This window comes from Ammospiza nelsoni, chromosome 9 (assembly GCF_027579445.1).
Source record: "Ammospiza nelsoni isolate bAmmNel1 chromosome 9, bAmmNel1.pri, whole genome shotgun sequence".
Taxonomy (NCBI): Eukaryota; Metazoa; Chordata; class Aves; order Passeriformes; family Passerellidae; genus Ammospiza; species Ammospiza nelsoni.
The window spans coordinates 32,231,464-32,259,225 of record NC_080641.1 but is presented as its reverse complement, the minus strand read 5'-3'; the positions used below and the strand labels follow the sequence as shown (position 1 = coordinate 32,259,225).

The following is a 27,762-nucleotide window of genomic DNA, read 5'->3' as shown; positions in this document are numbered from 1 at the left end:
TTAAGCCTGTGATAAGGGTGGCTTCTAGTAGGAGGTTTGGACTAACCAAAAGGAATCTGATCCGCAGAATCCCAGAATGGTTTGGACTGCAGAGCACTTTAAAGGGCACGGACAGGGCTGTGCTGTGCTGACATTTGTGGCTCAGGTCAGGGAGTGCTGGGCAGGCTCAGCCCAGCCCAGGTGAGGCTCTCCCCGCCCCGGGGGCAGAGCCAGGCTCAGCCCAGGTGTGTTTGGTGTTTGGGGCTGGCTCCGCCTGGGCTGGGCTGGGCTGGCTGCACTGGAGCAGAGCAGCAGAGCAGGAGGGCACACGGAGCATGCTGGGCTGAATGAACCCTGGAGCTGGCCTGGAGCAGCGAGGGATGGACCTGGTAACTGCTGGGGCTCTGTCTCTTGTACAGCTGGCCCGGGGGAAGGATTTCTGCTCGGTTTTCTGCTGCTGAGCCATGGCTTGGGGCTGTTCTCTCCATGGAGCTGTTTATCCTGGGAGTGAGGTGTGCTCTCATTGCTCTGTGTGCAGACCACACAAAAACTGCTTTGCTGCCCCAAAAAGGGGCTCCCAGCGCTGCTTTCTTCCCCTCTCACTCTGACACTGCAGTTGTGCCTCTTGCTGTAACAAAAAGCTGAGTTGGGTGTATTGGTTTATTTTGGGAGAAGCTGGTGGTTAATGAGTCGATGGTATCTGCAGTGTGCTCTGCTCTGCTCAGCCTGCCCGGGGTGCCTGGCCTGGCTCCAGCAGTGCCACGCCAGGGCAGAGGGCAGCACAGATTAAACATTTACCCACCACAGCTCCCTGGGCAATCAAGATAAAGGATGGAGCAAGCCGGAGAAATTCCAGCAGGGGAACAGGCAGTGCTTCCTCTCGGCTGTCGGGCGTGCCACGTCTTGAATGGGGTTTATTTTCCTGGGTTGATTCCTTTTAGAAAAGCAGCTGCAGGAAACTAATGAGGATTAGTTCAATTTAGTTAATTAATTGAGAAGAGAAGGCTTTGGGGGGACTTTATTGCAGCATTTCAGTACCTGAAGGAGCTGCAGGGGAGCTTCTGACAAAGCCCTGGAATGACAGGATAAGAGGGATGGCTTCAAACTGACAGAGGGCAGGGTTAGATCAGATATTGGGAAGAAATTCTTCACTTGGAGGGTGGAGAGGCCCTGGCACAGGCTGCCCAGAGAAGCTGGGGCTGCCCCATCCCTGGAAATGTCCCAGGCCAGATTGGACAGGGCTTGGAGCAACCTGGTCAGTGTTGGGTGTGCTCATGGCAGGGGGTTGGAACAAATTGGTCTTTAAAGTCCTTTGCAATCCAAACCATTCTGGGATTTTGCAATTCAGATTCCTTTTGTTTAATCCAAACTATCAGCACAAACCTCCTGCTGGTGCTCCTTCTAAAAGCCACCCTTATCACAGGCTTAAGCTGAGCTTTATTCTGTTTCCTAGGCTGATCTTGATGTTAGGAGAGCACTTTATTTTTAGGGAGCAAATATGGAAAGTTTCTGTGCCCCCTGACTCTGTAATGCTTCTGTCCCCTGACTCCTCACAGCTTTCCGGCCAGTGGAAGTTTGTTTCCTTTTTTCTCTCTCTTCCCCTCTCATCTTTGCAGGGGCTTTTGCCAAACGTAGCATTATTCACAGTCAATTATTTGGCCAGATGTATCTGTAATGCACATTGTGAGCTTTTGGCAGGCCTTTAAATTTATGAGTTTATTCTCCCTGCTCGTCAGCTGCTCTGATTTTCAGGGGACCTGAGCCCTCCCTGGGACCCTGGGGCTCCACGTGTGACCTGCCCAGCTCTGTGTTTAGGCTGAGCATCTCCCTGAAGGTGTGTGGATCAAACAGGAGAGCTGCTTGGATGGCTTTGTGGTTTGAAACAGCCCCAGCTCTGATGGAGAATTATCCCTGCAGAGACTGGGAGAACTCACTGCACCTTGGAGGGTCTGGCTAAGCTCAGCCCTGTGCAAGCAAGCAGCATTTGCAGGAGATTTTTTGGGGAGGGATGGATTGCCCAGCTGGGTGTGGGTGTGCAGGAGGTGGCAATTTAACCCCAGCAGTTCTCTGTGTTTGGGGCCATACTTGTCCCTTTTTCTGTGAGCATCCATCAGGCTGCACTCTGGGGGAACCACATCCTAGTAAGGGGCCCTGAGAGAGCATTGAGCACAGATAATCTCCCTCTTAATTAGCCAAATCAGCTGAAGATGCCATTTCAAGGCAAGAAGAATAACAATTTGAGGAGGGAGAGAAAGGAAAGCTCCTATCCATCCCACTTTAATTAAGCAGCCAAGCTCCTGACTGTCACAGCCCACTTCTATCACAGACAGTGCCAGGGAGAGGCCTGACCAAAATCCCCGTGTCTGCCTCACCTGAGGCACACTGAGACAATCAGGTTCTTCTCCTTTCTCTTTTCTTTGTCTCTGAGGGCACTGTTGAGGAATTGTTTCCTCCAGTAAAGAAAATCAGCGTGGGGAGGTAAACAGCTCTGAACTCTTCAACCACTGCTGCAGCACGTGCTACAGCTCCCTGCAATTGCATTAGGGCACCTCGCTGCTTTATTTCCTGTCTGGCATCACTGGAGGGATTTTTTTTTTCAATTTTTTTTCCCCCTAAACCTGATTCATCCTCCGTGTGCCTCTGGAAGCTCCCATTCCCAAGGCTCTCTGCTAGATTAGCCTGTCTGGGCAGCTCACACAGCATCAGGCTGCTGACCACTAATATGAAATATAATTGGAGCAATTCAAACCTCTCCCCCAAGGGCTGGTTCTTTACATCATGTACTACCCTGTGAAAGTAATAAAGTCAGTGAAAGGGGTTATTCAAGAGAAATTGTCAGTGTTTAATAAATCGTGCAATTAAATGCAATAAAACCTCAGTATGCTATTCATCTGTTCTGTCTTAACACTTAAGGCTGGAGCTTTTTTCAGAATAACGAAGTTCTGTCCTAGATAATTTTTTCCAATTTCCTCATTAGACAGGTTCTCGTGAAGCCTTGTGCTGAACTGAGCTGCCAGAGCAGAGCACCTAATGTAATCATGGCATATAAAAAGTTATAGAGCAGTTCAAGGACTTAAGTAGCTCATAAATTTTTCTTCATATTTTCTCCCTAGTTCAGTTCAGGGCTGAATTGAAGCCACAGCACTGCAGGCAAAAACTTGTGCTCCCTTTTCTCCAGCGTGGGATGCAGGGGAGTGAGGGACTGAAACAAAATGTTCTCTAAGTGCCCTTTTAAACTGCACTGTCACTGACTTGCTGCTTTTCTTCAAGAACCTGGGGTCTGGTAACTGTGTGGGAGAGGAGCTGAGTGTCATGGCCAGTATCCGTCACCCACACTGGGAGATGCTTTTTTTGGGTTAGGTGTGTTCTGCTTCCTGGAGTGGCGTTAAAGGCAAGGGGAGAGGCACCCAAAGAGCCCTGGGTGACCTGAGGGACCCTGAGCTGAACCAGCACCCTGGAGGAAGAGCATTTTGTCCCAGAGGTTATTAGGAGTGCAGCACCAAGGAGGATATTTGGTGCTTCTCTTCTCACGGTGGAGTTTTCTCAAGGAGGGTGGGGATGGATTGGGCATCTCTGCAGCAGCACTGGCCTCTCCCCTGTTTGGTGTTTGTGTACTGGAAATATAGTGCAGCTTTCATACCCAGCAGGTGTATAAACAGGACTGCAGCACCCCTGCCAGGAAAGCTTTAACATTCAATTCAGGGTTTGCCAGATCCTCCCGAGGGAAATTCTCCATCACTGGGGAGAAGGAGGCATTTCCCCTGGCCACGCTGCTCCTGCTTGCTTTCCATGCTATGCTCCTGCATTTCCCCCCTGTTTTCAGCTCTTTTGTCTTCACCAGAAGTGATTTGTGAGCCTTTGGAGGATCCTTTGAAAGAGCAAATTCTCCTCTGCTGCTTTTAAATTTTCACCGGGATTGGCATGTCCTTGGTGACCAAGGCTGAGTGTGCAGCCTGTTTCTCTCTGAAAACAGGATGACTGTTTAAATTGCATGTTGCCACCTCTGTAAGCAGCTGCTCTGTGCTCTCCTCTCTCCCCTCACCCAGGAAGGTGTGACTGATTTCAAAGCCCTCCGAGCAAGATTTCAGAATGACTCCAACTCGGCCAACACGCCGGAGAAGAAACCTCCCAAGGAGATTGCCCCCAAACCTGGCTCTGCAGGGAACACCTCCAGCCCTCTGCCCCTGCCTAAGAGAGAGGTGAAAGTGTCCAGACCTGCCCATCCCACCTCCCAGCCCCCTGTGCTCACCCAGCACAGCCCCTTGGCACAGCCTGGGGGTGACAGGGAGCAGATGGGGCACAGCAAGGAGCACAAGGACAGCACCTCAGAGAAAGGGCTGGGTCCTCCCAAGAGCAGCTCAGAAAAGCCTCTGCTCCCCTGTGCCACTGACCAGCAAGGATCAAGCCAAACAACTCCAGAAGACCCTCAGCTCCCGGATTCTTTCCAGCACATCCTACAGATCTGGGAAGAGACTTTATCCCGCAAGGAGAAAACAAGTCCAACACATCGGGCAGCCAGCTCAGCTCCTGCTGCATCAGGCAGTGCCAGGATGGCAGCCTCTGGGAGCTCCCCTGTGCTGGAGTGGCGTGCCCAGAGGAAGGATGCTGTGCATGGCAGAGGGACAGTCCTTCCTCAGGCTCCCAGAGGACACAGGAGCTCTGATGGAGCAGCTGCTGAGGGTGTGGTGGCACCTGCGTTCTGCCTGCCCGGTTATCGTGCACCCAGAGAGCCACCTCAGCTCCACAAAGGTATGGAAAGGTGCATTCTTGACACTGAATGTAGAAATACATGAGTGTATAGGTGATCTGGAAGTGCAGGGTATGGCAGCAGCAGAGGCTCTGCATCCTGAGGGTTGGGATCCTCAAACAACAGGCCAGGCTGGCCCATTGGAATGCTCTGTACTTGCTCTGGAGGCAAGAAATGGGTCTCAAACTGCTGCTCTTCTTGGGTAAGGGGAGGATTCCCCATATCCAACATTTATTTTAAAAACTCACTCTAAGAAATTACCCATATATTGAGAGTAGGATGAAGATTGAGGACAGGAGACCATCTTAGTTTTTGGTGTGCCTTGGCCATTTGCAATCCCAAGGTAAATGTGACTTCACACAGATGTGAAAGGCTGGTATGGAAAGGTGTATTCTTAACACTGAATGTAGAAATAGATGAGTGCACAGGTGATCTGGAAGTGCAGGATGCAGCAGCAGGAGGGAAAAGCTCCTGAGGGTTGGGACCCTCAAACAAGAGGCCAGGCTGGCCCATTGGAATGCTCTGTGCTTGCTCTGGAGGCAAGAAATGGGTCTCAAACTGCTGCTCTGCTTGGGGAAGAGGAGGATTCCCCATATCCAAGAAATTATTTTAAAAAATCACTTAGGAAATTGCCTATATTTTGAGAGAAGGATGAAAACTGAGGACAGGAAACCATCTTAGTTTTGGTGTGCCTTGACCATTTGCAATCCCAAGGTAAATGTGACTTCACACACATTGAAAGGCTGGTCTAAAAAGACACTTTAATTCTAATTAAAAGAGCTTAAACCTGAATCACCACCACCACCTCTGCACCCTCCCAGGTTTGCCAAAGGTCATATTTAAGATCTGAGAATACATTTCTTAGAGAAACTGATGCTGGGAAACTCAGAGGCTGTGAAGCTCCCCTTGCTCGGTGATGGGGCACTGAAAACCCTAAGTCTTTGTTTACCCTGGAAAGCAACCTCACCTGGACTGAGCGCTGCAAATAGCCACAGCCCTAAATCCTGCTGGATTAAACTGTTACCAGCACAGAAAATTGGGCTGGTATTTTACAATCCAGAGGAAGGGAGCTGTCGAGAGCTGAGACCCCAGCATGGTTCATGTGGTAAAAATCTGTAAAAATGGGCCTTTCCATTTGTTGTGCCATTCTGGTACCGTGGTAATGGAGGAAGCAGAGCTGATTAGAAATGTCAGTACAACAGCTAATGGTCCTGTGTGGATTTTTGCTTAAATCAGGGCTAATTGCTGCCTGTCCTTGTGCTTCTCTGGAGCAGAATCAGAACCTCCCTTCTGCCAGCCTGGAGCAGGAAAATGGAATTACAGCCCTGGGAGCAAGTGGCCAAGGATTAAACCTCTGCCTTCAGCTGCATCCCTGGGCCCTGCCCCTGGGAAGCCTCCAAGACCCCCAAAGGTTGATCTCAGTGCTTTCCAAAGCACCATGCCTTTGCTGCACAGAGGAAATGAAACAAGTAAGACATATTTATAAGAGATATTTAGTCTTTTTCCCCCCCCAGATATGTTTTATAGAAAATGAATTAAAACGAGCAGTTTATTGACAGCTGATTTCCAGCGCACAGAAATCAGACATTGTTACTCGTTTATAACTTCCTCCTCAAGCATTAACGAGAGCCCAGCAGTTTCAGTGGGGCCGATTTTTGCTCTTAATCTGGAGAAGGGATCTGGTTTTCCAGAAACCCGGTTCCCTCCCAAGTGCAGCGTGCTGAGAGCAGTTTACAGCTGGCTGTAAAGCAGCAGCAGCAGTGCCTGTGAGCCCAGCTGATCTTTATCACTCCCCTTCAATGGGAAATGCCTCCACTCTGGAGCGCACAACTGTGGGAAGGCACAATAAAATTGTTAGGGAACAGTCTGCTAATCCCCCCCACTTCTGTTTTAAATACAACAGAGGGCAATGTCGTTAAGCGTTCCGACATCAAGAAATGCAAAAGTTCAGTTTCCCATAATAAAAGCCTATTGATGTCGCATAGTAGAATATTCTGGAACACTTAGTAAGCTGCTAAGTGGTGTTTCTTTATAGATACAGCCTTAATTACAGCCAGATCTTTAGGCACAACTTTTGATGAATTCAAAGGGAGCTGCTTTTGTAAGAAGGGCTGTGCTAAAGCTCTTTGGCTTTACAGTGCCAGCTCTTATTGGTGTGCCCTGGCTTTGATAAAAATGAGAAGGAAAGAGTTTTTCATTGAAACTATTTTCTAGCTTGACTTTTCTAAATATATTAATCTGATGGGGGGAACTAGTTATATGCCATCATCTCCATGCCCTCCCAATATTATCTATCTCTAGAAAGCCTGAGGTTGTAGGCGGGAAATGTGAAATAATAATGCCAAATGAACAGAGGCAGGTGCCCCGTTTGTGCTGGCAGTGCTGTGTCATGGCTGCCTTGGTGTGCAGCAGGAAGGGCTGTCCCTGGAAGGGCTGTCCCTGTCACCCCTCCCGTGTGCTCTGGAGGATTCTGGGCTTGCCTTCCATCACTAATCCTCTGTTCTTTGTGTGCAGCTGCTGCAGAAGAGGATTACCTGACCCCTGAAAGGTGAGCATGGGCAGAGGCAAGGTGTGCCTCACAGGGGATGGGGATGCCCTGTGAAGATTGATCTAGAGGCTGGACAGAGTTACAGAATAAAGCAGGGATTTATTCCAAGGATCTCCTCCATGGATCCACCTTGGGCAGCACCAGAGCCCAGCCAGGGCTGCACCCAAGATGAACCAAAATGGCCCCAAAATGCACGAGCGGGCACGGGCTCTGTCCCTGGGATCAGCTCTGCTCCATTTGCACCTTGCAGTTCATTGTCCCATTCCAGCTTTAGCCCAGGCAGTCCCACCCTGCTTGTTTTTCTCTCTCCAGCCCACGGGGTTTGTGCTCCAGGGCTGAGATTTGGATCATTTGTCCTTGGTGCCCAGCTGGAGCAGGAATTGTTTTGTGCCCCTGCTCTGTGCACAGAGCTCACCAACACTTAATATGAAGCTCAGACCCACACACTAAAGCAGCACAGAGTCTGAAAAATAGAAAAGCTAAAACCTGAGGCGTCAATGGGAGCATCCCCATCCCATTTCCCTTCAGCCTGGAGGGAATGGCCCATCCTGGATGAGCAGCTTGCTCCAGGGGCTGCTCAAGGAAGGGGAAGAGTGCAAGGCCAGGCTGGATGGGATCCTGAGCAACCTGATCTATTGGAAGGTGTCCCTGCTTGTGGGAGAGGGAGGGTTTGGAACTGGATCATCTTTGAGGCTCCTTCCCAACCCATTCTAGGATTCTGTGTGTGATGGAGCTACATGGCAAGCTCAAAGCTGGCTGGCAGGGCCCTCTCCTAATGGAGAAAACTTCGTCCTTCTTTTCTCTTTTGGGCTCTTAATGCCTCGTGGAGAGCCATATCCATGTCTTTAGGTCTGGTTTAGCTGGTGGGGAGTAGAATTCTGTCACTGCTTTAGTTGCAGTCATCACCCCCACCCTGTGTATGATTTTTGCTTCCTGTTTGCTGTGTACTCAACTTTTGTGTTTTTAGAACAGAAATGCTTTTGGAAACTGTTGTTGCTGAAACAAAGCCCTGGCATAGCCAGAAGGTGTTGAGGGTTTCTTTGCCAGCAGCAAAGGAATTTTTATTTCCGCACAATTCTGTGATGCTGTGTTTGTGCAGCCAGCACAGCCAGGGCACAGGAGCCACTGCTCTCCTTCACCCTTCAGCCTCTACCTGCTGAAGTGACATTCTTACTGGGTGGTGGTCCAAAATCACTTGAGTTTGAAGCAGCTCAAAACTCCTGCAGACACAATTATTTTTTGTATGCAGGGAGATCCTGTCTTTTTCTGGTCTCTGACTTGTGGCTGTGCAGCAACCTGGGGTTTGTACAACAAGAACAGCAAAAGTGGGGGAAAATATTCACACACGTTTTGTTGTAGGTGTGGAAAGGGGAAATGGATCAGCTGCACCAAAGCAAAGAGAGGGGAATTCTTAAAATACTTTCTGTGCTCAAACAACTCCTCCAGCTATCACAGCAAGTTGTTCTTGACATCATGAGGTGCCCCTGCCAGTGTGGGCTGGTGTTAACTTTTAACCTGTGCTTGTCAGAAGAGAACTGGTCAAAAAATAACCTCCTCCAAAGCTGTTCTGGCAATGCAATGCAGCAGGGCTAGCTGTCCTGCTCCAACACTTGTGATATGGTCCTTACAGTAGGTCGCTTGTTAAATATTAACTGTGTGATAACAGGGGGAATTAATTAAACAACTCTGGCATAAAAGCAAAATAACAGCAGTTTGGGGACAGGAATTCCCCTCCTTGAAGCCTCACCTGGAATGGAGTCTGGTCTCTTGGAGACCCCCTGGCACAGTTTCTGGTGCTGACAATTCCTGGGCTGTGTGGCATGAGGAGCACCCTGTGGGACACAAGGGTGGCTGGGGGCTGCAGGGGACACCCCTGCCATCAGCACAGCCTCCTGCTTGACTTCAGGGGCTTTTCCTTCTCTGATTTCACTGCTGTCAAAGTGCACCTTGAATTTCTTGTTCCTTGTGCTCTGGTTTCCCCTTAGTCCTTTCTCTGTTGAAGCTGAGTGCTGACAGCGAGGTGATTCCAGGAAAAACAGACCCTCCCTGAGGGTTTTTACAGCTACAAGGAGGAAGTTCCTGCTAGAATTCTCCCTTCTGCTCTTTCCCCACCTTACCCTGTCCCCCACGTGTGTTACAAGCCGTGTCTTGTGCTTTTGCTGCTTCCTGGTGCATTCCTAAAATGCCAAAAACTCCCTCACTGTGGGCGGAGGGGAAGGGCCGGTGGATTCACCTGGGTAATTCAGGAATGCTGGGGTTTTACCCCTCCATCTGCTCCCAAATGGCACTAACATGAATTTCTGGAGGGGGAAAGGAAAAAGGAGAATGGGGAGAAGGGAACTGGGGCTGGGGAGCCCAGCACCGGGGCTGTGGGATGCTGGAGCTGTGGTGCTTCCCTTCCACCTGTGGCTGGCACGTGCCACTCACAGTGCTGGCATGGAGTGCGTGGCTTGATAAGCTCAGGAGCAGCACCTTTAAATGATCCTTTCCGTGAGAGCCCACGTGCCAAAGAGTTCAACTGAGAATGCTTATCAATTTCAAAGTACCGGAGTAGGCTTGAAAAATGCTGCGCTTCGATTTCCTTGTTTTGTTTTCTGGGTTTTGGGGTTTTTTTCTATTTCTACTTGAAGGATTGCTGTAGGCAGGAGGCTCTAACCCTGGTGGTAAGTCTCCTGATGTGCTTTGAGCCCTCGGAATGCAGCCTGGCCTCCCAAAGGATGAGCAGTGGGAAGGTTCAGCTGAGCCCTGCATGTGCCACAGGTCTCCTCTCCCTCTGAGGAATCCCTGATTTCACCTTGCTTTTTTGTAGGCTCACTATCAAAGCTCTTGATTTCCTTGTCCTTAAGATGACTCTTTTTTTCATACTACTAAAAGGGACAAGAAAAAAAAATCTTTTCTCTCTTTTTCATCTTCTCAGTGCTCAGCTTGAAGAGCAGAATAATTATGAAGAAGCCCCAATGTACCTGAATCAGTCTGGGGACGCCACAACCTTGAGTGTCATTGAAGGTACTTTGAAAGGCAGCACTGGGAGGTGAATTATGTGCTAGCTGGGGAAAAAAGCCTTTAAAATAGGAAATAATAGGGAATAATACAGGTTTTTGTTGAGAAAAGCAGCTGCACAGTGGTCTGGGAGAAGAGGTATGAGTGTCCTGTCCCCCTCTGCAATGTGAGGACTCAGGGGCAATGACAAAAAATGTTAAAATTTTGGGGGTAAAATGATGCTTATGGTAAAACTCAGTGGGGAATATCATAAGACATGACCTATGTAGAAGACAATAAAAAGAAGATAGAGAGGCAAGCCTCAGCATCTTCTTGGCAACAGAAGGGCACAGACTAGGAGATTTTTCCAGGTCCATCAATATTTTTCCCAGTATAATTTTCTCTATCAAAGGTGCCACTGCTCTGCTTTTACATTTTCCAGTGTTTGGAAGGTTTGGGAAGTTATGGGAGCTTTGGGAAGGTAATTTCTGCCACGTGCACAGGTTTTGTCTCCCAGAGGGAAAGGAGCCAAGCAGGTCCCTTGTGGGGGAAATGCCACATCCCCCTGGGATTTCACAGATCCCTGAAAATGTGGCCAGTCAGGCTTGGGGCTGCAGCCCCCTGCATGCAAACCAATGCTCAAATAGAGGGAGGATCTGTAGGACATGGGGAATGTGTGCCTGCATGCTGAGCATCCCAGCTGAAGCTGAGTTTTGAACCTAAAAGTGCAGTGACTTTAACATGGGCTAAAAATTAATATCTGTTCATAAATATCTTTCCTAGCACCTAAGGCAGAGCCTCAAAAACACAAGGTAAGCGTCTTGAAAACTTCTAATATCTGCATTTCTTACCTGCCAAGAATTTCTCTGCGTGCTGTCTGTGAAGACTCTCAAAAAACAAATAAGAAATTGCAGAGGGGACACAAAGACTAATGAAGTTCCCAAACATACCAGTGGGAAGAGTCAGCCCCCTTGATTTCCACTGCAGAAATGCAAGGAAGTGATAACACCACCTGGATGGATGTTGGTAGTAGACTAAGTGTTAAGCACCAATATCAAGAATGTGAAATTTTGGAGGAAAAAAATCCACTGCAATGTTCTGGAATTTCCTGCCAGGGGTGAGCTGGTGCTGGTGATCCCTCTGTGAGGATGTAAAAGCAAAACTGAGCCAGGCTGCTTGGCTTGGCAGCACACTTGGAGAGCTCATCACCCCATGCCAGGAGGTGTCCATGTCCTGGCCATCAGCTCTGGCCCTGCTGGAACTCTTGGGGAAATGTCAGACTCCAGTTTCACGTCCTGGCTTGCAAAGCCATCCCACTGCCTGGGAAATAGCCCAGCTTCCCAAACATATTTATCTCTGTGTGATTTGCACAGAGGTTCTCTGGCTTGGCTGCAGTCTCACTTTATGGCAGGCTGGGAAATCTTTTATTTAAATTTTAAAAACTTCCTCCTCCTCTCCTTTCTGTAATAGCTTCCATGCTGACCAGTAGCTCCATTGGTCCAACCCCAGCACTGTTTTACTATCCCTGGATAGTTTGTCAATATGTGCATTCCCTGTCCTGCAAAGGACATGAAATATACTTTTCTGATGACTATTCCAAACATAAAATACTTCTGGGCTTTCTAAAGAAATATTTCTTTAAATGCTGGTTGACAGCTGAGGGCTTGTATGAAAGCTTGACTGCTGAGAAAAGCACAGTGGCTGAAGGCTTTCCTCTGCTTTATTCTAGAAACAGAAGATTTTCCCCTTTGCCAAATCCAGGTAATTTCCTTTCCTCTCCCTCAAACTTCTTCTAGCCCCACAACTGATTAGGGGTAGGAATTGAATATTGTAACACTCAGTAAATATAAAGAAATTTCATATATTTCATGACCAAGACAGCAGAGATGATGCTTTTCTTTGCCAGCACTCGTGGTTTCTAAGATTGTTTTCATTCTAAAACATATCTGGCAGGAAGATTGTAAAAAATTGCACTTTCTATTCCTACTGAAACCTCTAAACAGGGAGAGTTATGAGGCTCTCAAACTGAGGCACCTGGTCCTAGGTCCAAGGCAAGGCAAGGTCCATTCTGAATTTCACCCTACAAATGTCCCACTTCGAGCTCCTTGTGGTGTGTGTTTATGGTCACTGTCTGAAGGCTGGGTTTTTTGTTGGTGATTGAAGAGTTATGTGATAAAAAGGGGTCACTTTTGTAGGAATTGTGGAGAAAAAAGGTATCAAGTTCTGCATCCTGTTGCTGTTTCTTCTGGCCTAAATCTCAATGTGGTAAGAGGCACATTGTGTGATCCAGGTGCTGCCACAAATGGATCTGTTTTGTCCTTTCCAGCTGTGGGAAACAAAAATATTAATTTGTGTCTCTTCCAAGAATTATTTGTATTATCCCTGAGCGACCACTGGCCTTTGGATTGGGATTTGCCTCACTTTACTGGTGGTCATTTGGGCATCTCCCTCATTCAGAGAGAAAATGAGCTGCTTGTTTGGGCACTGTCACAAGGCAGTGTGTTTGTGACTGTGCTGAAGTGTCTGAGATCTCTCTCATTTCTGAACGTTTCAGTCCAGAAAGAGCTCTGACAGAGGATGAAAAAGAGGGAAAACCAAGTGATGGAAGAGCAAAACTGGAGGAGAACAAAATGTTTGAGGTATTGTACCCTTGAGGTTAATTTTAATGATTATTATAGGATGTCTCTTCTCCTTCTGTCCTCACTCTGTTTGGGAAAAAGTTGGGGAAATGTTTTGGGAAACTTGAGCCCTTAATCCCAGGGTGTTTCCACCTTCTCTCTTGCTTGTCCATCACTGCACTGCTTCAGCCTGAAAGGTTGATGGGGAAGGGTGTGAAACTGTGACAGTGTTCACAGGGGTCCCAGGATGAGGGAAGAGATGAGGATCTGACTCCATGTTTCAGAAAGTTTGATTTATTATTTTATGATATATATAATTATTTTTAATATATATAATATTATTATTTTATTATTATATATATTATATTATATTATATTATAAAAATATCATATAAATATACATTAAAACTATACTAAAAGAATAGAAGAAGGGATTTCATCAGAAAGCTAGCTAAGAATAGAATAGAAAGGAGTGAATAACAAAGGTTTGTGGCTCAGACTCTCTCTCTGAGCCAGCTGACTGTGATTGGCCATAAGTTAGAAACAACCACATGAGACCAATCGCAGATGCACCTGTTGCATTCCACAGCAGCAGATAACCATTGTTTACATTTTGTTCCTGAGGCCTCTCAGCTTCTCAGGAAGAAAAATCCTAAGGAAAAGATTTTCATAAAAACGTCTGTGACATGAAACTGTTTTAAGTCCACAGATAATTGATATTCTTATGGATGCATGGATGTGTAATAGAAATATACATTAGAAAGCTGTTTCTGAGGGCTGCACTGACCAAACCCAACGTTGGACCCCAGACAGGTGGAAATGAGTACATGTCTCCCAAGGCAGATGGCAGAGCTGGGCTGAAGGTTCTGCGAGGGAAGCAGGATGTGACCAGTCCCCAAAATGCAACGTATCCAACCCCACCAGGGCTGGCAAGAGACAGAGCACAGCACTGTGAGTATCTCCTTGCACCACCGAGCGTTTCCCCAGTCCCCAGCCCCATCTGCCGCCCAAATGTCTCTTCCATGTGGGAATGTTAAATTTGGATGCAACTCTTGAACCAGTTTAGTTAAACCGGGTCAAAAGGTTGCCTGAGCGTTTGTGTTCTGGTGTGGATCATTTATTTTGGCTGTGCAAGCAGCTTCCTAAGCTGGTTAACCGTCTGCGCGGCCCCGGCCGAGGTGTTTGTTTTCCTAGCAGATTGCCCTTATCCGTGAGAGCTGAAACCCATCTCCTCTGCTCCTCATCATTTATGGGCTCTCAGGCAAGGGGCTGGCCAAGCCTTGGGGTGGAAATGAGCAGGGTGAGAGCCTGAAGCCTCCCTCTGTGCCTGGCTGTGAAGGGTGAGGATCTCCTTGCTCCATCTCCTCGTGGTGCCAGGCTGACTTTGGGCTCCTTTCTCTCAGGATGCTCTGAGGCAGTGGCCAGAGATGCTGAAAGGCCCCTCAGCTGCACAATTAAACCAAATCACATCCCCTCTGCAAGCACAACTTCAGCTGTAAATGTTCATGGTCCTGTTATGCACAAGCTCTGCGAGCCACTGGTGTGATATGGGAGCATTTCAGAGATGAAAGAGAGAAAAGTGGCTCTGTTGGGCTCTGTGGGCAGACCAGGAGTGTGAAGGAGAAAGTGTAAATTGACTGTGACCGTGGTTATTTTTATTGGTGTGGTTCTCAGGTATTTCTTTTTTTATTTGTTATTATTATTTTAAATCACCTCATAATAATTTTCTGGTTTGGTTGGTGTCTGTTTCTGTAAAAGATCTTGCTGGTTTGCTTGACCTTTTAACAGCTGGAGGTAATTTCTGCTGGGATTTTTTTTTTTCCCCAAAAGTGCTCCTGGTGAGCCTCCTGCTCCAACAGAGAGGCTGATTTGGAGAACTGTTTGGTCCACCACTTGGCCGGCTGAACTTGGATGTTTTGCAGAAGTTTTGGTCTTTAGCTGGACCATGCTGAGGTGGTGCCTGTGTCCAGCAAGATGCATTGCATGAATCAGAATGGTTTGGGTTGGAGGGAGCTGAAATAAATTATAAATAAATGAAATATACTATAAATAAATAAAATATAAATAAATGACAAAAACCATTTCATTGTTCCTCTCCTTGCACCCCCTGCCACCTTCCACTGTCCCAGGTGCTCCAAGCCCTGCCCAGCCTGGCCTGGAGCACTCCCCTTGCTCATTTACAAACACTGTCTGCTTTTATTTTTGTGGCCGCATTTCTGCATTGCTCCAACTCTCTCAAGTCAATTTTAACGTTCTGACATTGCCACTTAGGAGTTCTGCAGGAATAATCTGTTTCTCACCTCATGAGGTGCAACTCCCAGGCCTGATTCCAGCCCTCAGTGAAATCCATCCCAGGGGTGCTCATCCTCCTTGGGTCCTTCCCAAGGTGTTGATTTACAGGTGGATTCCAATGGAATGGTTCATTATTTGGTTCTTAACATTTCCACCAACCATGCCAAGCTCTCCCTCCAATCCCTCCCTTGAGATCCAAAAATAATCTCTTGGATGCTTTTAGGTGAGGAAGATTTGGGTCGGAGTTGCCACAATTGAAAAAATCGACAGGCATATTAAGTTCTTAAAACATAAAATATTTTTACGACTTTTAAAGCTACAAACTTCGAAAATTGTTCACTTTTGTTTCTTGAAGTGTCTCAGAGCAGAGAATTTCCTGGAATGGAAAATATATTTGCAGGCTCTTATTTGTGGTGTTACCCTCAACAGTTTTCCTTTCTCTGAGAGGTGTTCCTCAGAAAAGCTCCTAAAGGAAAGGTTTATTTCATTTATTTGTAATTTATTTCATTTCTTTATAATTTATTTCATTTATTTATTTCATGTATTTATTTATAATCTCATTTCCAGGCCACAGCATGGGTATTGGTGCTCCAAAGCCAGAAGGATCAGCCTTGGGCCAAAGCCCTGGGCAGTGTCTGCAGGCCCCAGAGGACATCTATGATGATGTTGAGGAGCTGCAGGACAGACTGTGAGTGTGGCCCTGGGCTCTTGCAGTGCCTGTGCCTAGGAAATGTCATTTAAAATCCCTCCTGCAGCATTCCCCCATGTCACACTTGTGTCTTCCAGCAGCCACGGCTCAGATGCCTCCAGTTCCTTCACTTCAGACAGCAGTAAGTGGGGAAGCTCAATCAGAAGCTGCTTTTAATTTGGGCTGGTCCCTGGGAGATGCTGGGAATGGTTTTGTTTCACTTTCAGCATCTCCAGTGTCTCCTCCTGGCTGGGTTGCTCTGAATTCCCATTAAAACCAGTGGGGAGTAGCATACATGTCTAGCATGGAATTCATTTGAGCAGCCCCGAAGAGTGAAGTGTAAAAGGTCTGGGTGCAATTTGTCCAGCAAACCTCACCTTATTGCTACTGAACTAGTCCTAATGGCATGCCTTGGTTTTAAGTTTCAGGAAACAGCTACGAGGAAACATATGAAGATGTTGAGATTGGGGGTGATAACCCTGCAAAACCAGAGTAAGTTGCAATTTCTTAGCTTGTCCTTTGAAATTCCGGCCATTCAGACTTGATCTCACATGCCAGGTACTGGCTGCAAGCCTTTTTCTTTATTTTTTTCCCTGACTCAGCTGCAGAAAGCTGTTGTGTGGGTGGGTTTCTTCCCGTCTTCCTCCCTCTTTCCCCTTTGGCTAACACTTTGGGAGCAAAAAGCCATTACCAAAATTAAATCCCAGAGCAGTGAGGGGGATTTTTCTTCCTGTAACACCCTCCATCCTTTGGAAGTGCTGCCCTCCCAGACCCATTCCTGCATCAACAGCACAGCCTCACTTGCCTTCTCCTCATCCCAAGTGTTGCTCAGCCGTAGCTGAGAATTGGCTGCACCTTTTTTGTGTGTGCCAAAAGAGGGGATGCTCGAGGGACAAACAGGACAAAATGCTCACATTTGAGATCACAGAAGGCTGCAGAAGAACCTGATGTGCTGTAACTAACCTGCAAGCAGCTCATTTTTTATGTAGCCTCTCAAGATATTTGCTTTCCATGGGGTGTGTTATAAAACCAATGAGTTTTGCAGCCTCTGGTTTATGCGCTGCCTGAGCTTCCCAAATGGATTAGGAGGTGTAAGGTGAATTTTAGTTGTGTTTTGTGTGGTTCCCTACCCTCGTGCAGTAAAATTTTGCCTTTGAAAGGAACAGAGGCTGCCTTTGGGAAAGGCATCTGTGGCACAGGATTGCTTGGAGTGCATCTGGTGGCTCTCTCCTGAGCAGCAGTGTGGGAGGAATAACAAGGTGTTGCTGAAAATCTGCTTTTCCCTTATGGATGAGGAGCTTGCACTGGCCTGCATCTGCATCCCAGCCCAGCCTGTGTGTGACAGAGAGAGGGAGGGAAAAGGGAAAGCTGAACCCCCTGGAGGTGGCAGGATGGTTATTAAAAGAAGGAAATGTGACGGTGTTCACAGGGGTCTCAGGATGAGGGAAGAGACGAGGATCTGACTCCATGTTTCAGAAGGCTTGATTTAATTGTTTTATGATATGTATTACATTAAAACTATACTAAAAGAATAGAAGAAAAGGTTTCATCACAAAAGGCTAGTTAAGATAAGAACAGAAAAAGAAAGAATGATCACAAAGGTTTGTGGCTCTGCTCTCTGTCTGAGCCACCTGTGATTGGCCATTAATTAGAAACAACCACATGAGACCAATCACAGATGCAGATAACCATTATTTATATTTTGTTCCTGAGGCCTCTCAGCTTCTCAGGAGGAAAAAATCCTAAGGAAAGGATTTTTAATGAAAATATGTCTGCGACAAAGGAAGTGTCATTTCTCTGCAAATTGTCCATGGGAGTCGCGTGGTGGGGGAGCAGCAGCTCCTCCATCCCAAGGGAAAGGTGTTCCCACATGGATCAGGCACATCCCCTCCCCTGGCAAGAACATCCCTGCCTCTTCTTCACCCCCCTGCGCATGGATGCAGAAATTAAACTCTCTGGTTGACTCACAAAGGGAGCAGAGCATCTTGCTGGGGCTGCAGAGGAATTTCAAGGTCATTTGGGACCAAATTCAGAGGTTTCAGAGGGCAGGGTCCTAATCCCCAAACCAGCCTTTCTGTGATCTCTCTATTGATCCCACGGGCAGGATTAAGTGTGCTGAGACACATAAAAGGTTTTTAATGGTCCTTGTGCAGGATAATGACCCCCAGGGGAGGACCTGGGCTGCCTGCAGATACTTTACAGGAAAATTGCAGTGTAGATTTGCAGCCCTTTGTAAACTTCAGAGAGAAGTGTGTGCCTTGGACCATCCTCCTCAAGGACACACACACAATGGAAATGTGTGATGGAGGGTGGCCCAGAAGGTGCCCTTGATGTCCCCTTCAAAGGTCTCTGCAATGCTTCTGGGCAATGCTGCCCTTTCCTCACGAGTTTTCACTCCAAAGATAGCCTGGATCACCCACTAGTTGTTGGGTCAGAGAAGAACAGCTTCAATTAACACAGAAAAGTTTAAAGCTAAGCAAAGATATCAGCTTGGACTTAATTATTAAGCAACTTTTGCTGTGCTGGTGCTGATCCCAGTGAATCTGTGATCCATATGATGCTGTTAACGCTTAAATTCTTCTTCTGAGCTGAGGTCCAGGGTCTGCTGCCCTTCCTTTCCCTGCTCCCAGAATCTCTGGGGCTGCTTCTGCACCTTCTGTCCCTTTTAATTTAAAAGCTGTTTCTCTTTTGGACAGAACAGAAAAACAAAAGAGATTTGGAAACCTGTTTAAGATAGAAAAGTTGAAGCTGAACAATTTCAGGCTCAAGGACAACCTAAGGTAAGAAAATGCTGGTGGTCCCATCCCTTCCCTCTTCAAACCTGAGCATTCCTCCTGGCAATTATTGGAGAGCAGGAGTTCTAGGAGTAAGGAATACAGATATTTTTTTGGAAACATAGGCCAAAAGTGCTTCTATCAACTCACTAGGAGCTACTATGGCCAATGGTCCATCTGTGCAGCTTCTCCAGAATCTATAGCATCAGGAATCTCCTGGAGCTGGTCCTACAGCAGTTTCCAGGTTTTCATAGATTTTCTGTGCTTTTGGTACCTTTCTGATGCCTCAGCATGGCACAAGGTGCACAGGGGAATGTAGGAAGGTGATCCCTGCTGCCAGGATCGGGGACAGCCTTGTTGATCTGGGGTTTTATTCCAAGTTCCATTCAGAGCCAAGAGCATCTGCTGGAGAAGTTTAACAGTGAGTTTTCATTCTAACAGGGTGGGGAATATGGTATAACTTCCTACAGTGCCTTTTTGGGTATTCTAATATGCAAAACCGCCCATAAGTTTCCAGGGAAATTGCCTTTTCCTCAGGTGTGCAGAACCTGCAGATCCTGTCCTCCACTGCTGCCTCCTCCTGTGCTGTCTGAACTCCAGGAAAATGGTTCCTTTTCTTATTTCTTTGGGAATTCCAGGTTAAACATTTCCTCTTTCATGTCAGGAAGGTTTTCCCTACAAACCTTTTCACGTAAGATGCCCTCCAGCAGCTCCTTCAAATACAAATATCATAATAGGGAAAGACCCACCTGATATTGTGCCATTCTCCTGTTTCAAAGAGCCCTTAAAGCTCCTGAAATAATCTTAGATATCTACAGAATTGTCACCTTTAAATTCTTGGACAACCCCTGATGTTGGCAGACTTACAGGAAGGAATTGCCACTGACTAAAAATTCCAATTGTCCAGCAATCCCCTTGCTGTTGAGAAGGGCAGCAGGAGTTTGGACTGTTCTTTGGATGCAGTGTAGACCTTTCCTGCTTGATAAACATGTGGCTCTTATTGCTGGAAGTGCTTATTTAGCAAGGGATATAATTTTGGGAAATGCTGTTGGTACCGTGGAGCCCTCGACCTGTCTCTGTCTCTTCAGCAGCATCACTGACAGCTTTTTGGGGCTCCTTGTGGCTTTTTGGGCATTGCTGATGTGCAGATTTGTTTCTAAAAGCCTTTTTTCTATCCACAGACTGGTTTCCATTTCAGTACCAAATTTAGGTAAGCACATACCTGTACCTGACTCCTGGGGATTTGTGTGGGTTTGAAGAGCCAAATGTTTTGTACCATCAGCCTGGTACACTGTGCCTGTCTGAAAATCATGTATTGTGGCAGAAGACTTTGAAGACTTGAGAGAGATTTGTGTTTCATTTGAGAGTGGGGGTTTTGTTCATTTTTGGGTGGTTTAGCTTTAAAGAAGAGGATTCCTCCTGCAGATTTGGGTATATCCAGGAAGGTAAAGTGTGAAACACTTACCCATGCAGAGCTGCTGCTGGCAGTGGTGTGTGAGCCCATGGTACTCTAGCTTAAAAAAAAAAAAATTAATTCCACTTTACAAAGAGGCTTACTCTTTGTAAAACTCTTTATTCCTGCCTGCTGGAGAGTCAAGTTCCTTTACATAAAGAGAGTGGACACAACCTCAACCCTGAGAAGTTGAACATTGGAGTGAACATACCCAAGTCCTTGTGTTGGGAGCACTTCCTGGGCTGGCTGCAGTGCAAACCTGGGGCTTTGCTGCTGCTCCTGCTCCAGCCATGGAGCTGGATGGCCAAACCCATGCAGAAAACTGCCCACAAACACAACTAACCAACCCAAGCATCATTCCTTGTGCTGGACCTTTGCTGGGTGTTTGGGAGCTCCGAGGTTCCTTTTGAATTTCCTTGGCCCCTTTGGGTTGAGCAACAAGCAGCAGCCCCAGTTTTCCTCTGCAATAGATTATTTGGAGTACCAGGCTCAGAGGGACATCTTCTAATCATTTTCTGTCCTGCATTTTGGTTGACAGCAACTGTGTCCCAGGAGGACAACGTGTATGATGATGTCGAGGTGGAGCAGAGAGAGACCAGGTGAGGAGGGTGCTCTGTCCTGGGGTTGTCCTCAAGCCAAGGAGATTTTCCTCCTGGCACAAACCTGTGCCTGGTACTGTAACCCACTGAGGGTCATGATCTGGTTGGGATTCAGTCCTCTGGAGACAGTCCAGCTGCCCTCCCTGTGTGTGTTTAATTTGGCAGGATCTGTTACCCAGTTAGCGCCAGAGACGTGAAAAGGAGAGAGCAGCTCCCTGAAACACGTGAAAAATCTGATCTTTTTCCTAAGGAAGGAAAACTCCATCTCCCAGACCCGATTATCAGCCCTGTCCTGGCAGGCTCCCTGCCAGAAAAATTACTTTTAATAGGAACAGCATGTCCTGGTGTCTTGCTGCCAGATGACTGCGGTGGCTGCGCGTGCTGGTGTAAATCACAGCAAGTGTTTGCATTTCAGTGCAGGGTGTGGGGGGGAGATGGAGAAAAATCCAGGCTCTGTAGGCACACAGGGATCTGGGGAGGGGACACAATCTGCTGGGAAAAACCTGAATTCCTGCCTGTCTGCTCCTCTCAGAGGGAAGGATGACAAGTACAGAGTCCGGATGCCAAAACTTCGGGTGGCGAAAGAGTACAAGGACAAGAGGAAAAGCATCAACATCGACAGCGTGGAAAGGTCTTGATTTGCATTCTGTGCTCCCATTTTGTCTGAATTTGTGCACATCTCTGAGTGCTTTCAGGAGCAGGATGTCCCTGATTGCACAGGAATTTTGTCCTGGTTGATAGTCCAGGATTTCAGGAGTCTTTGCAGAAAATATCTCAAGGGTGAAGCAAACCCTTGGATCTGAGCTGAGCATAAGGGGAGGATACCCAAAGGTCTTATCCTGAAGTTTTGTCATGACTTTCCACTGAGCTGAGCCAAAAGTTGTTACTTCCTACATATTTGGCTCCTTTTTGCTATTTTAGTAGATTTAGATTAGATTTTTGGAAGGACTTCCTCCCTATGAGGGTGGTGAGGCCCTGGCACAGGTGCCCAGAGAAGCTGTGGCTGCCCCTGGATCCCTGGAAGAGTCCAAGACCAGGCTGGACAGGGCTTGGAGCACCCTGGGATAATGAAAAATGTCCCTGACCATGGCAGGAGGTGAAACCATTCTATGATTGTAAGATGCTAGGATTTTGGCAAGAGCCTTGTATTTTAGAGTATTGATTAGTTGGGCTGAATTCATTGACTCTTGTGTGCCATTTGTGCATAAAAGCAAGGGTTTTTTTGGTTTTTTTTTTTTTTTGTTCTTTTGGGTTTTTTGGTTTTTTTTTTTTTTTGTTTTTTTTTTTTTGTTTTTTTTTTTTTTGTTCTTTGTGCTGCAAAAATTCACATGGAGGTGAGGGATTTCCTTTCCCTTTTAGACCACAAAAACGTGCATCACGATGACCTTTTTCATTACCTAATACCCGGGAATTTGAATGTAAGTCAGAGACCCATTTTTGGGTTCTCACCACAGAGTTCCTGCTTGGGGCTGCTTGAGCACCACTGGTTGTGCTGTGCAGAGTCTCAGGTGTAACTTTACAGACCAACACAAAGTCCATGCAATTTCAACCTTCCTTTATTGATCACAGGTGCTGCCCAAGGAGGAATCTCTTCACAGCTTACAAGTCCCTAATTTCAGCTCTTGTTTCCCTTCCTCTTTAATTTTAAGTGCATCAAAATGAGCCAAGGATTAATAATTTATTACAAATGGGTGGGGTTTTTTTTGTTTGGTGTTTGTTTCCTTAGTTTTAAAATGAATGCTGCAGCTGTAATTTTGTGTGTCAGAAAGAGTGGCATCCCCATATGCAGGAAATGCCCCACTCCCTTTTAGTGGGTTATAAGAACTTGTTTTCCACTTTACAATGGCATATAAATGTCTGCTTGGGGCACTTTCTCCTCTGTGTGCTAAAAATCCCAAAGAAAATCTGAAGAGCTGTGTCAAGCCCCACTTCCATAAGTGACTCAGGATGAGACTTATCTGGGGACCCTTAATTTCTGAGCGTAAATAAAACCAGAAGGAGACAAACTGCTGGGGGAAAAGTGAATTGTTGACTTCCATAAAAATGGGGCTGATTTGAAACACTCAATAGAGAGTTTATTTGCTCCCACGCTGCTTACAGAACAAAGAAAAAATAAATTATCCCAAATGGAGATAGAAAATGGCTCAAGTTGTGCCTCACTAAACTTGAGTTGTCTATTCACCCTTTTCTGAGAAATAGGGATGTGAACTTTGTGTGCTTTGCTATTCCAAGAGTTCCTTGCAGACAAGGCTGGAATCAGGCTCTGGGTTGCAATTTCAGATGTGCCAGGAGTTATTTAAATGCAGCTCAGAAATGTAAATGTATGTGTGTCTCTCTCTCTTGTTGCAGAAATATCTTCAAATTCAAGAAGAGCAGTGAAGAAAAGAGCAAGAAGATGGACAAAGAAGAGAAGTTGTTTAGAGAGACATTTATGGTGAGTGTCTTTCTAGCTGTGTCAGGGGAGGAAAGCAGCTCTGTGGCTTGTTTAAACTACTCATGTTGTTGGTCCTCAGCTGTGCTGGGGAAGTTTTCCCCTGACCTGTTGCCTTCTCACCTGATCTGGGGTGTCCAGAGGAGAAAAGCAGCTCTGTGGTTTGCTTAAAAGACACCTGGTGGCACCTTCTTGGTCCTCAGCTGATGTGTTAGGGTTTAACTGTTATATTTTCAAATCCTGTACTGCACTAGTGTATGACTCTAAACTCCATATAAAGCATCAGTTAACTGTGTTCACATTTTGGTCAGACAAAACAATCCCTCTAGGCCGGATTTTCAAGGACACCTTACTGCCTCCGGCCCAGAGAAGTACAGACAAAAGTGAATTGGGGGGGAGCAAACTGGTGCTGAGTTATCTCCTCACATGGGGCACCAATTTGTCAGATTAAGCCCTTTTCTGACCCAGAGATGGACAACTGAGAGGTGTTTTAAAAACTTTTATTTCATTTTCAGTCTCATGTGAAGGGTGAGACAATACAACTGTTATAATTCACTTCATCACTATCAGAAGCCAGCTACTTCCTAACTACAATATATTATAAGTGTTTTTTGGCCTATCAGCTTTTGCCACACCATGCTGTAAATGCCTTGAAGCCAATCATCTAAAATTACCCCTCATGGGTCTTACTACAGTGCATCTTTCATAGTTCTATTTCTCCAAAAGTATTTAGTCTTATTTGCAAGGCCATCCTTCGAAACTTTTTCCTAGTTCCATTTCTCTCTCAACAATGTCTGTCCTATTCCATGGCATTTCTAAGTCAGCATTTCTTTTCTCAAGGTTTACATGCTGTGTGAGCCTTCTGTCAGGCTTTGAGAATAGTCTACAAATCCATTTCCCACAATTACCTGAGGGTGTAATTGGAGGACTAATTGATATTTAAATGGACCAAACTTGTAATTGTCTGAAAAACATGTGACCACTGTCCATCTTGGGTGTAGCCTCAAGGAGGCTCCTGACTGCCCAACATGTACCTATTGAAGGCCTGCAATAATACCTGTTGTGGTGTTGTGAGTCCCAGGATGAGGTGAGAGATGAGAATTAACTTTAAGTTCTTAGAAGGTTGATTTATTATGATATTATATGGTATTATATGATATTATAGCATAGCATATTACAGTATAGTATAGTATAGCATATTATAGTATATTATAGTATAGTATATTTATTATAATATATTTATTATAGTATATTAAAAGAAAATTATACACTAAAACTATACTAAAAAAAGAGAAAGGAGCCATCAGAAGGCTAGACAAGAATGAATAATAAAAACCTGTGACTCACCAGAGAGTCCGACACAGCTGGACTGGGATTAATCATTAAGTAAAAACAATTCACATAAAACCAATCAAAGATGCACCTGTTAGTAAACAACCTCTAAACCACATTCCAAGCAATCAGATCATTATTGTTCACATTTCTTTTCTGAGGCTTCTCAAGAGAAAAATCCTAGCAAAGGGATTTTCCATAAAATATCATAGGAACAAATGATATATACCCGCTTTTATTTCTTCAGATTTTATTTCTTCAAATATTATTTCTTCAAATTTTATTAATTTTGTCTAGCTTCAGTTTTAGGTAGCCATTTCAAGGCATCAGTCGCACTGCTCTCATCTGGATCTTCATCAGAGGCGTTGTTGGGGTTTTTCTCCCCAAAGCCTCACGACCCACCCTGAAATCTCCTCCTCCCTCCCTCCCTCCCTCCCCAGCACCCTGTGAAGGTTGCACACACAGATACAGAATAACCCCTGTCCTTTCCTGCAGTACCACGAGGAGATCCGCGTGCTCGCCAGGGCCCGCGCCGCGCGCTCGGTGCGCAGCCAGCGCCGCGCCGACCTGCCGCTCACAGCTGGGGAACAGCTGGATGTCATCGACACGCACGGCACGGCCCACGGCGCCCAGGGCCACGCCGTCATCTGCCGCAACGCCCAGGGCAGATGTGAGTCTGCAGCCCGGCTCCGGGTGACAAACCACCCCCCAAACCACCTCCCAAACCACCACACGGCCTAGTGAAGCTCAGTCCTGTTAGGAGTGATAGTGGAGCCCTGGGAAATGTTAAAGATAGTCTTTGAAAATGTCAGGCTTTGTGTTTTCTCAGATCACTGCACCTGCGTAAGCAGTACGATAAACAATGTAATTGTTAGATGTGATGATTGTTTAGTAATTAAATATTATACAATCATAAGAATCATGAGAAACTACGTTGGAAATTTAAGGGGGCTATGTTTAGCTGAAATCTATGTATACACTAGAACAATATAAGTTTAATAATTAACAGGAAAGTTATATAACGACAGAGTATAAAAGCATGATCATCTCAGATGTATGGTTGGAATCAGATTTGGGTGGAAAACTACCCCAATTCCCAGAGCTCTTAATAAAAAGCATCACACATAATCGATTATGTGTTTTTGAATGCTAAAAGGAGGGTAGCTAGTCATACAGGGAAGGCTGGAGCCAAGTTTATGGATAGTTGGGTGGTTGGGGTGAATGTGTAGGGTAATAGTCCTAAAAGGTTGATGAGTAGAAGGAGGATCATGATGGATGTTAGAATCAGGGCTTGTTTGTGTCCTTTTTCGTCTAGAGGTATTATTAGTTGTTTTGTAACTAGGTTAACAAACCATAGCTGGAGGGTTGAGAGTCGGTTAGTGATTCATCGGTTATCCAGGGATGGTAGTAGGAGGGCTGGGAATGTTATTGAGATGAGGATTAGTGGGATTCCTAGGAAGGATGGGCTTGAAAACTGGTCAAAGAAGCTGAAGTTCATGGTCAGGCTCAGGGGGTGGTGCTTGGAGCGATGAGTGGTTTGTTAGAGGGGGGATTTATTGATACGAATGACAAAAGTTTGGGCTGGATGATTAAAGAGAAAGTGAGTCATGAAGTGAGCATGATAAAAAATCAGGGGTTGGGGTTTAGTTGAGCATATAATTAAGGGGGGGAGGGTCCCTCTTTCTTTTGCTTAAAAGGCTAATGCTGGTTCATAGCTTCTTAATGATTAGGATTAGGATTTTGCTAATTCCCTTCCTTTTTGCTAATTCCCTTCCTTTTTCATCCTCCCGCAGATGGATACGTTCTGGTGGAACACTTGAACTTCAGGTAATCTCTGATTTTTTTTATTTATTATGATGCACATTTGTCAGAACCCAGGAAATTCCTCTGGCTGCCCTGGAGGGCTCAAGCCCTTGGCACAGAGCCCAAGATCCCTGTGCCTTTGATTTAGCCCTTGTTAAAAACAATTACCAACCTTTATATGAAGAATTACAAGTCAACAAAGTTTAAGAAGAATAATAGTTAGTTTGTCACAGGGTGAAAAATAGATTTTTGAGGTTTTTGAGTGGGGGCTCAGGGTCCTAAGGTGGAGGAATTTGGGTGTGCCTTGTCCTTTTTCCTTCTTTTTCTTGGCCTCCATCTTCTGGGTGATGTTGGCATTTTTAGATTGGTTTAGAGTAGAAACTCACTGTCTAACATAGATGATAGGTATTGGGAAGTTATTGTAAATAATGCACACGTAGTTTTTAGTATAAAAGATAACTCCAGTGTGCCTCAACCCGACCTGCCAGACAGACTTCATTGGGTCAGAGAAAGAATTTTATAGATAAGAAACAATAAACAACCTTGAGAAGGAGAACAGAAAAATCCTGACTCCCCCTTCAACTGCCAGGCTGGGAAAAAAGAAGTTTGTACATATCTCAGAGTCACTGTGACCAGCAGAGATTCTGAGACATATTCTGCTCTCTTTCCTATGTAGGGATAGCTGGAGAAACGTACTTAAAACTTCTGAAGGCAGGGGGAGTTAATGTAAACAGCCAGTATGAAATATTAAATAAGTATTTCCAGTTTTGCTCTGCTGCTGGACAAGTTTCCAGTCCAACTGCAGCTAAAAAAAGCCCTGTCCAGTCATGACTTGTGTAAATTGGAGATTCCTGACTTGGATTAATATGCCATATTAATCCACATCTGCTGCAAACATGGGCCACTCGTGCCTTGCCTTGCCAAAGCACACCCTTAAATTCCCTGCTGCAGCATTTCCTTGCATGCTCATGCATAATTCATAGAAATTAGCCTCCTCTTACCCAGGTGGCCCTTGCTGGGAAAATTCCTTTATTTTTTTTTTTTTTCTTTGAGACAGACAGTACTAACTGCCCTGAGAGCTGCTCTCCCCTGGAGCATCCCTGAAGGTCTCCTGTGCTTCCTGCATCCCTGACAGCCCATGTTGGTCAGCTGTGGGGTGGTGATGGGAATGTAAATAAAGCTGGAGTTTTGTACACTGTTTAATGTGCAAGAGATGTTTCCATTTTTTTTTTTTCCCTGCCATTTATAACATGACTTCACTGATTATTAGTTATTTTCAGTATTTCTCACTTTTTGGAGTACCTTGTTGTTCAGCTCTGAAATGGCCAATTTATTTCTACATTTTAAGGAAAAGAATAGTGCAGTTTAGTGGCTCAGTCTCATTTCTGTCAGAACTGCAAGTTTCCCCAAAAGATTTGCTCTTTAAAAAGCTCACCCTATAAACTGGAATTGGTTTTGGTCTTAAAAGTATTGGGAGCAGTAGTATGTATCACCAATCTTGCTGTGTTAAATATATAAA

At 45.8% G+C, this 27,762-nt stretch overlaps 1 protein-coding gene across 1 annotated transcript; it reads left to right on the top strand.

The window, feature by feature from the left end:
* The first annotated feature begins 307 nt into the window (after window positions 1-307).
* FYB2 (FYN binding protein 2) lies at window positions 308-27,762 on the top strand. Its single transcript, XM_059478354.1, has 20 exons — window positions 308-368; window positions 4,026-4,728; window positions 6,001-6,195; window positions 7,241-7,274; window positions 10,192-10,280; window positions 11,037-11,065; window positions 11,983-12,014; window positions 12,808-12,892; window positions 13,681-13,822; window positions 15,731-15,851; window positions 15,950-15,993; window positions 16,274-16,343; window positions 18,548-18,631; window positions 19,807-19,835; window positions 20,617-20,677; window positions 21,210-21,308; window positions 23,027-23,111; window positions 24,936-25,110; window positions 26,234-26,267; window positions 27,301-27,762. The coding sequence occupies exons 1-20, from the start codon at window positions 327-329 to the stop codon at window positions 27,308-27,310; spliced, it is 2,163 nt and encodes a 720-aa protein (XP_059334337.1). The 5' UTR covers window positions 308-326; the 3' UTR covers window positions 27,311-27,762.

Excerpts from the sequence above, each read along its gene's own strand:
- FYB2 (XM_059478354.1), top strand. The coding sequence starts at position 327 with ATGAACCCTGGAGCTGGCCTGGAGCAGCGAGGGATGGACCTG. Across the intron at positions 369-4,025 it reads AGCAGCGAGGGATGGACCTG|GAAGGTGTGACTGATTTCAA; the intron begins GTAACTGCTGGG and ends CCCCTCACCCAG. Across the intron at positions 19,836-20,616 it reads CATTTCAGTACCAAATTTAG|CAACTGTGTCCCAGGAGGAC; the intron begins GTAAGCACATAC and ends TTTGGTTGACAG.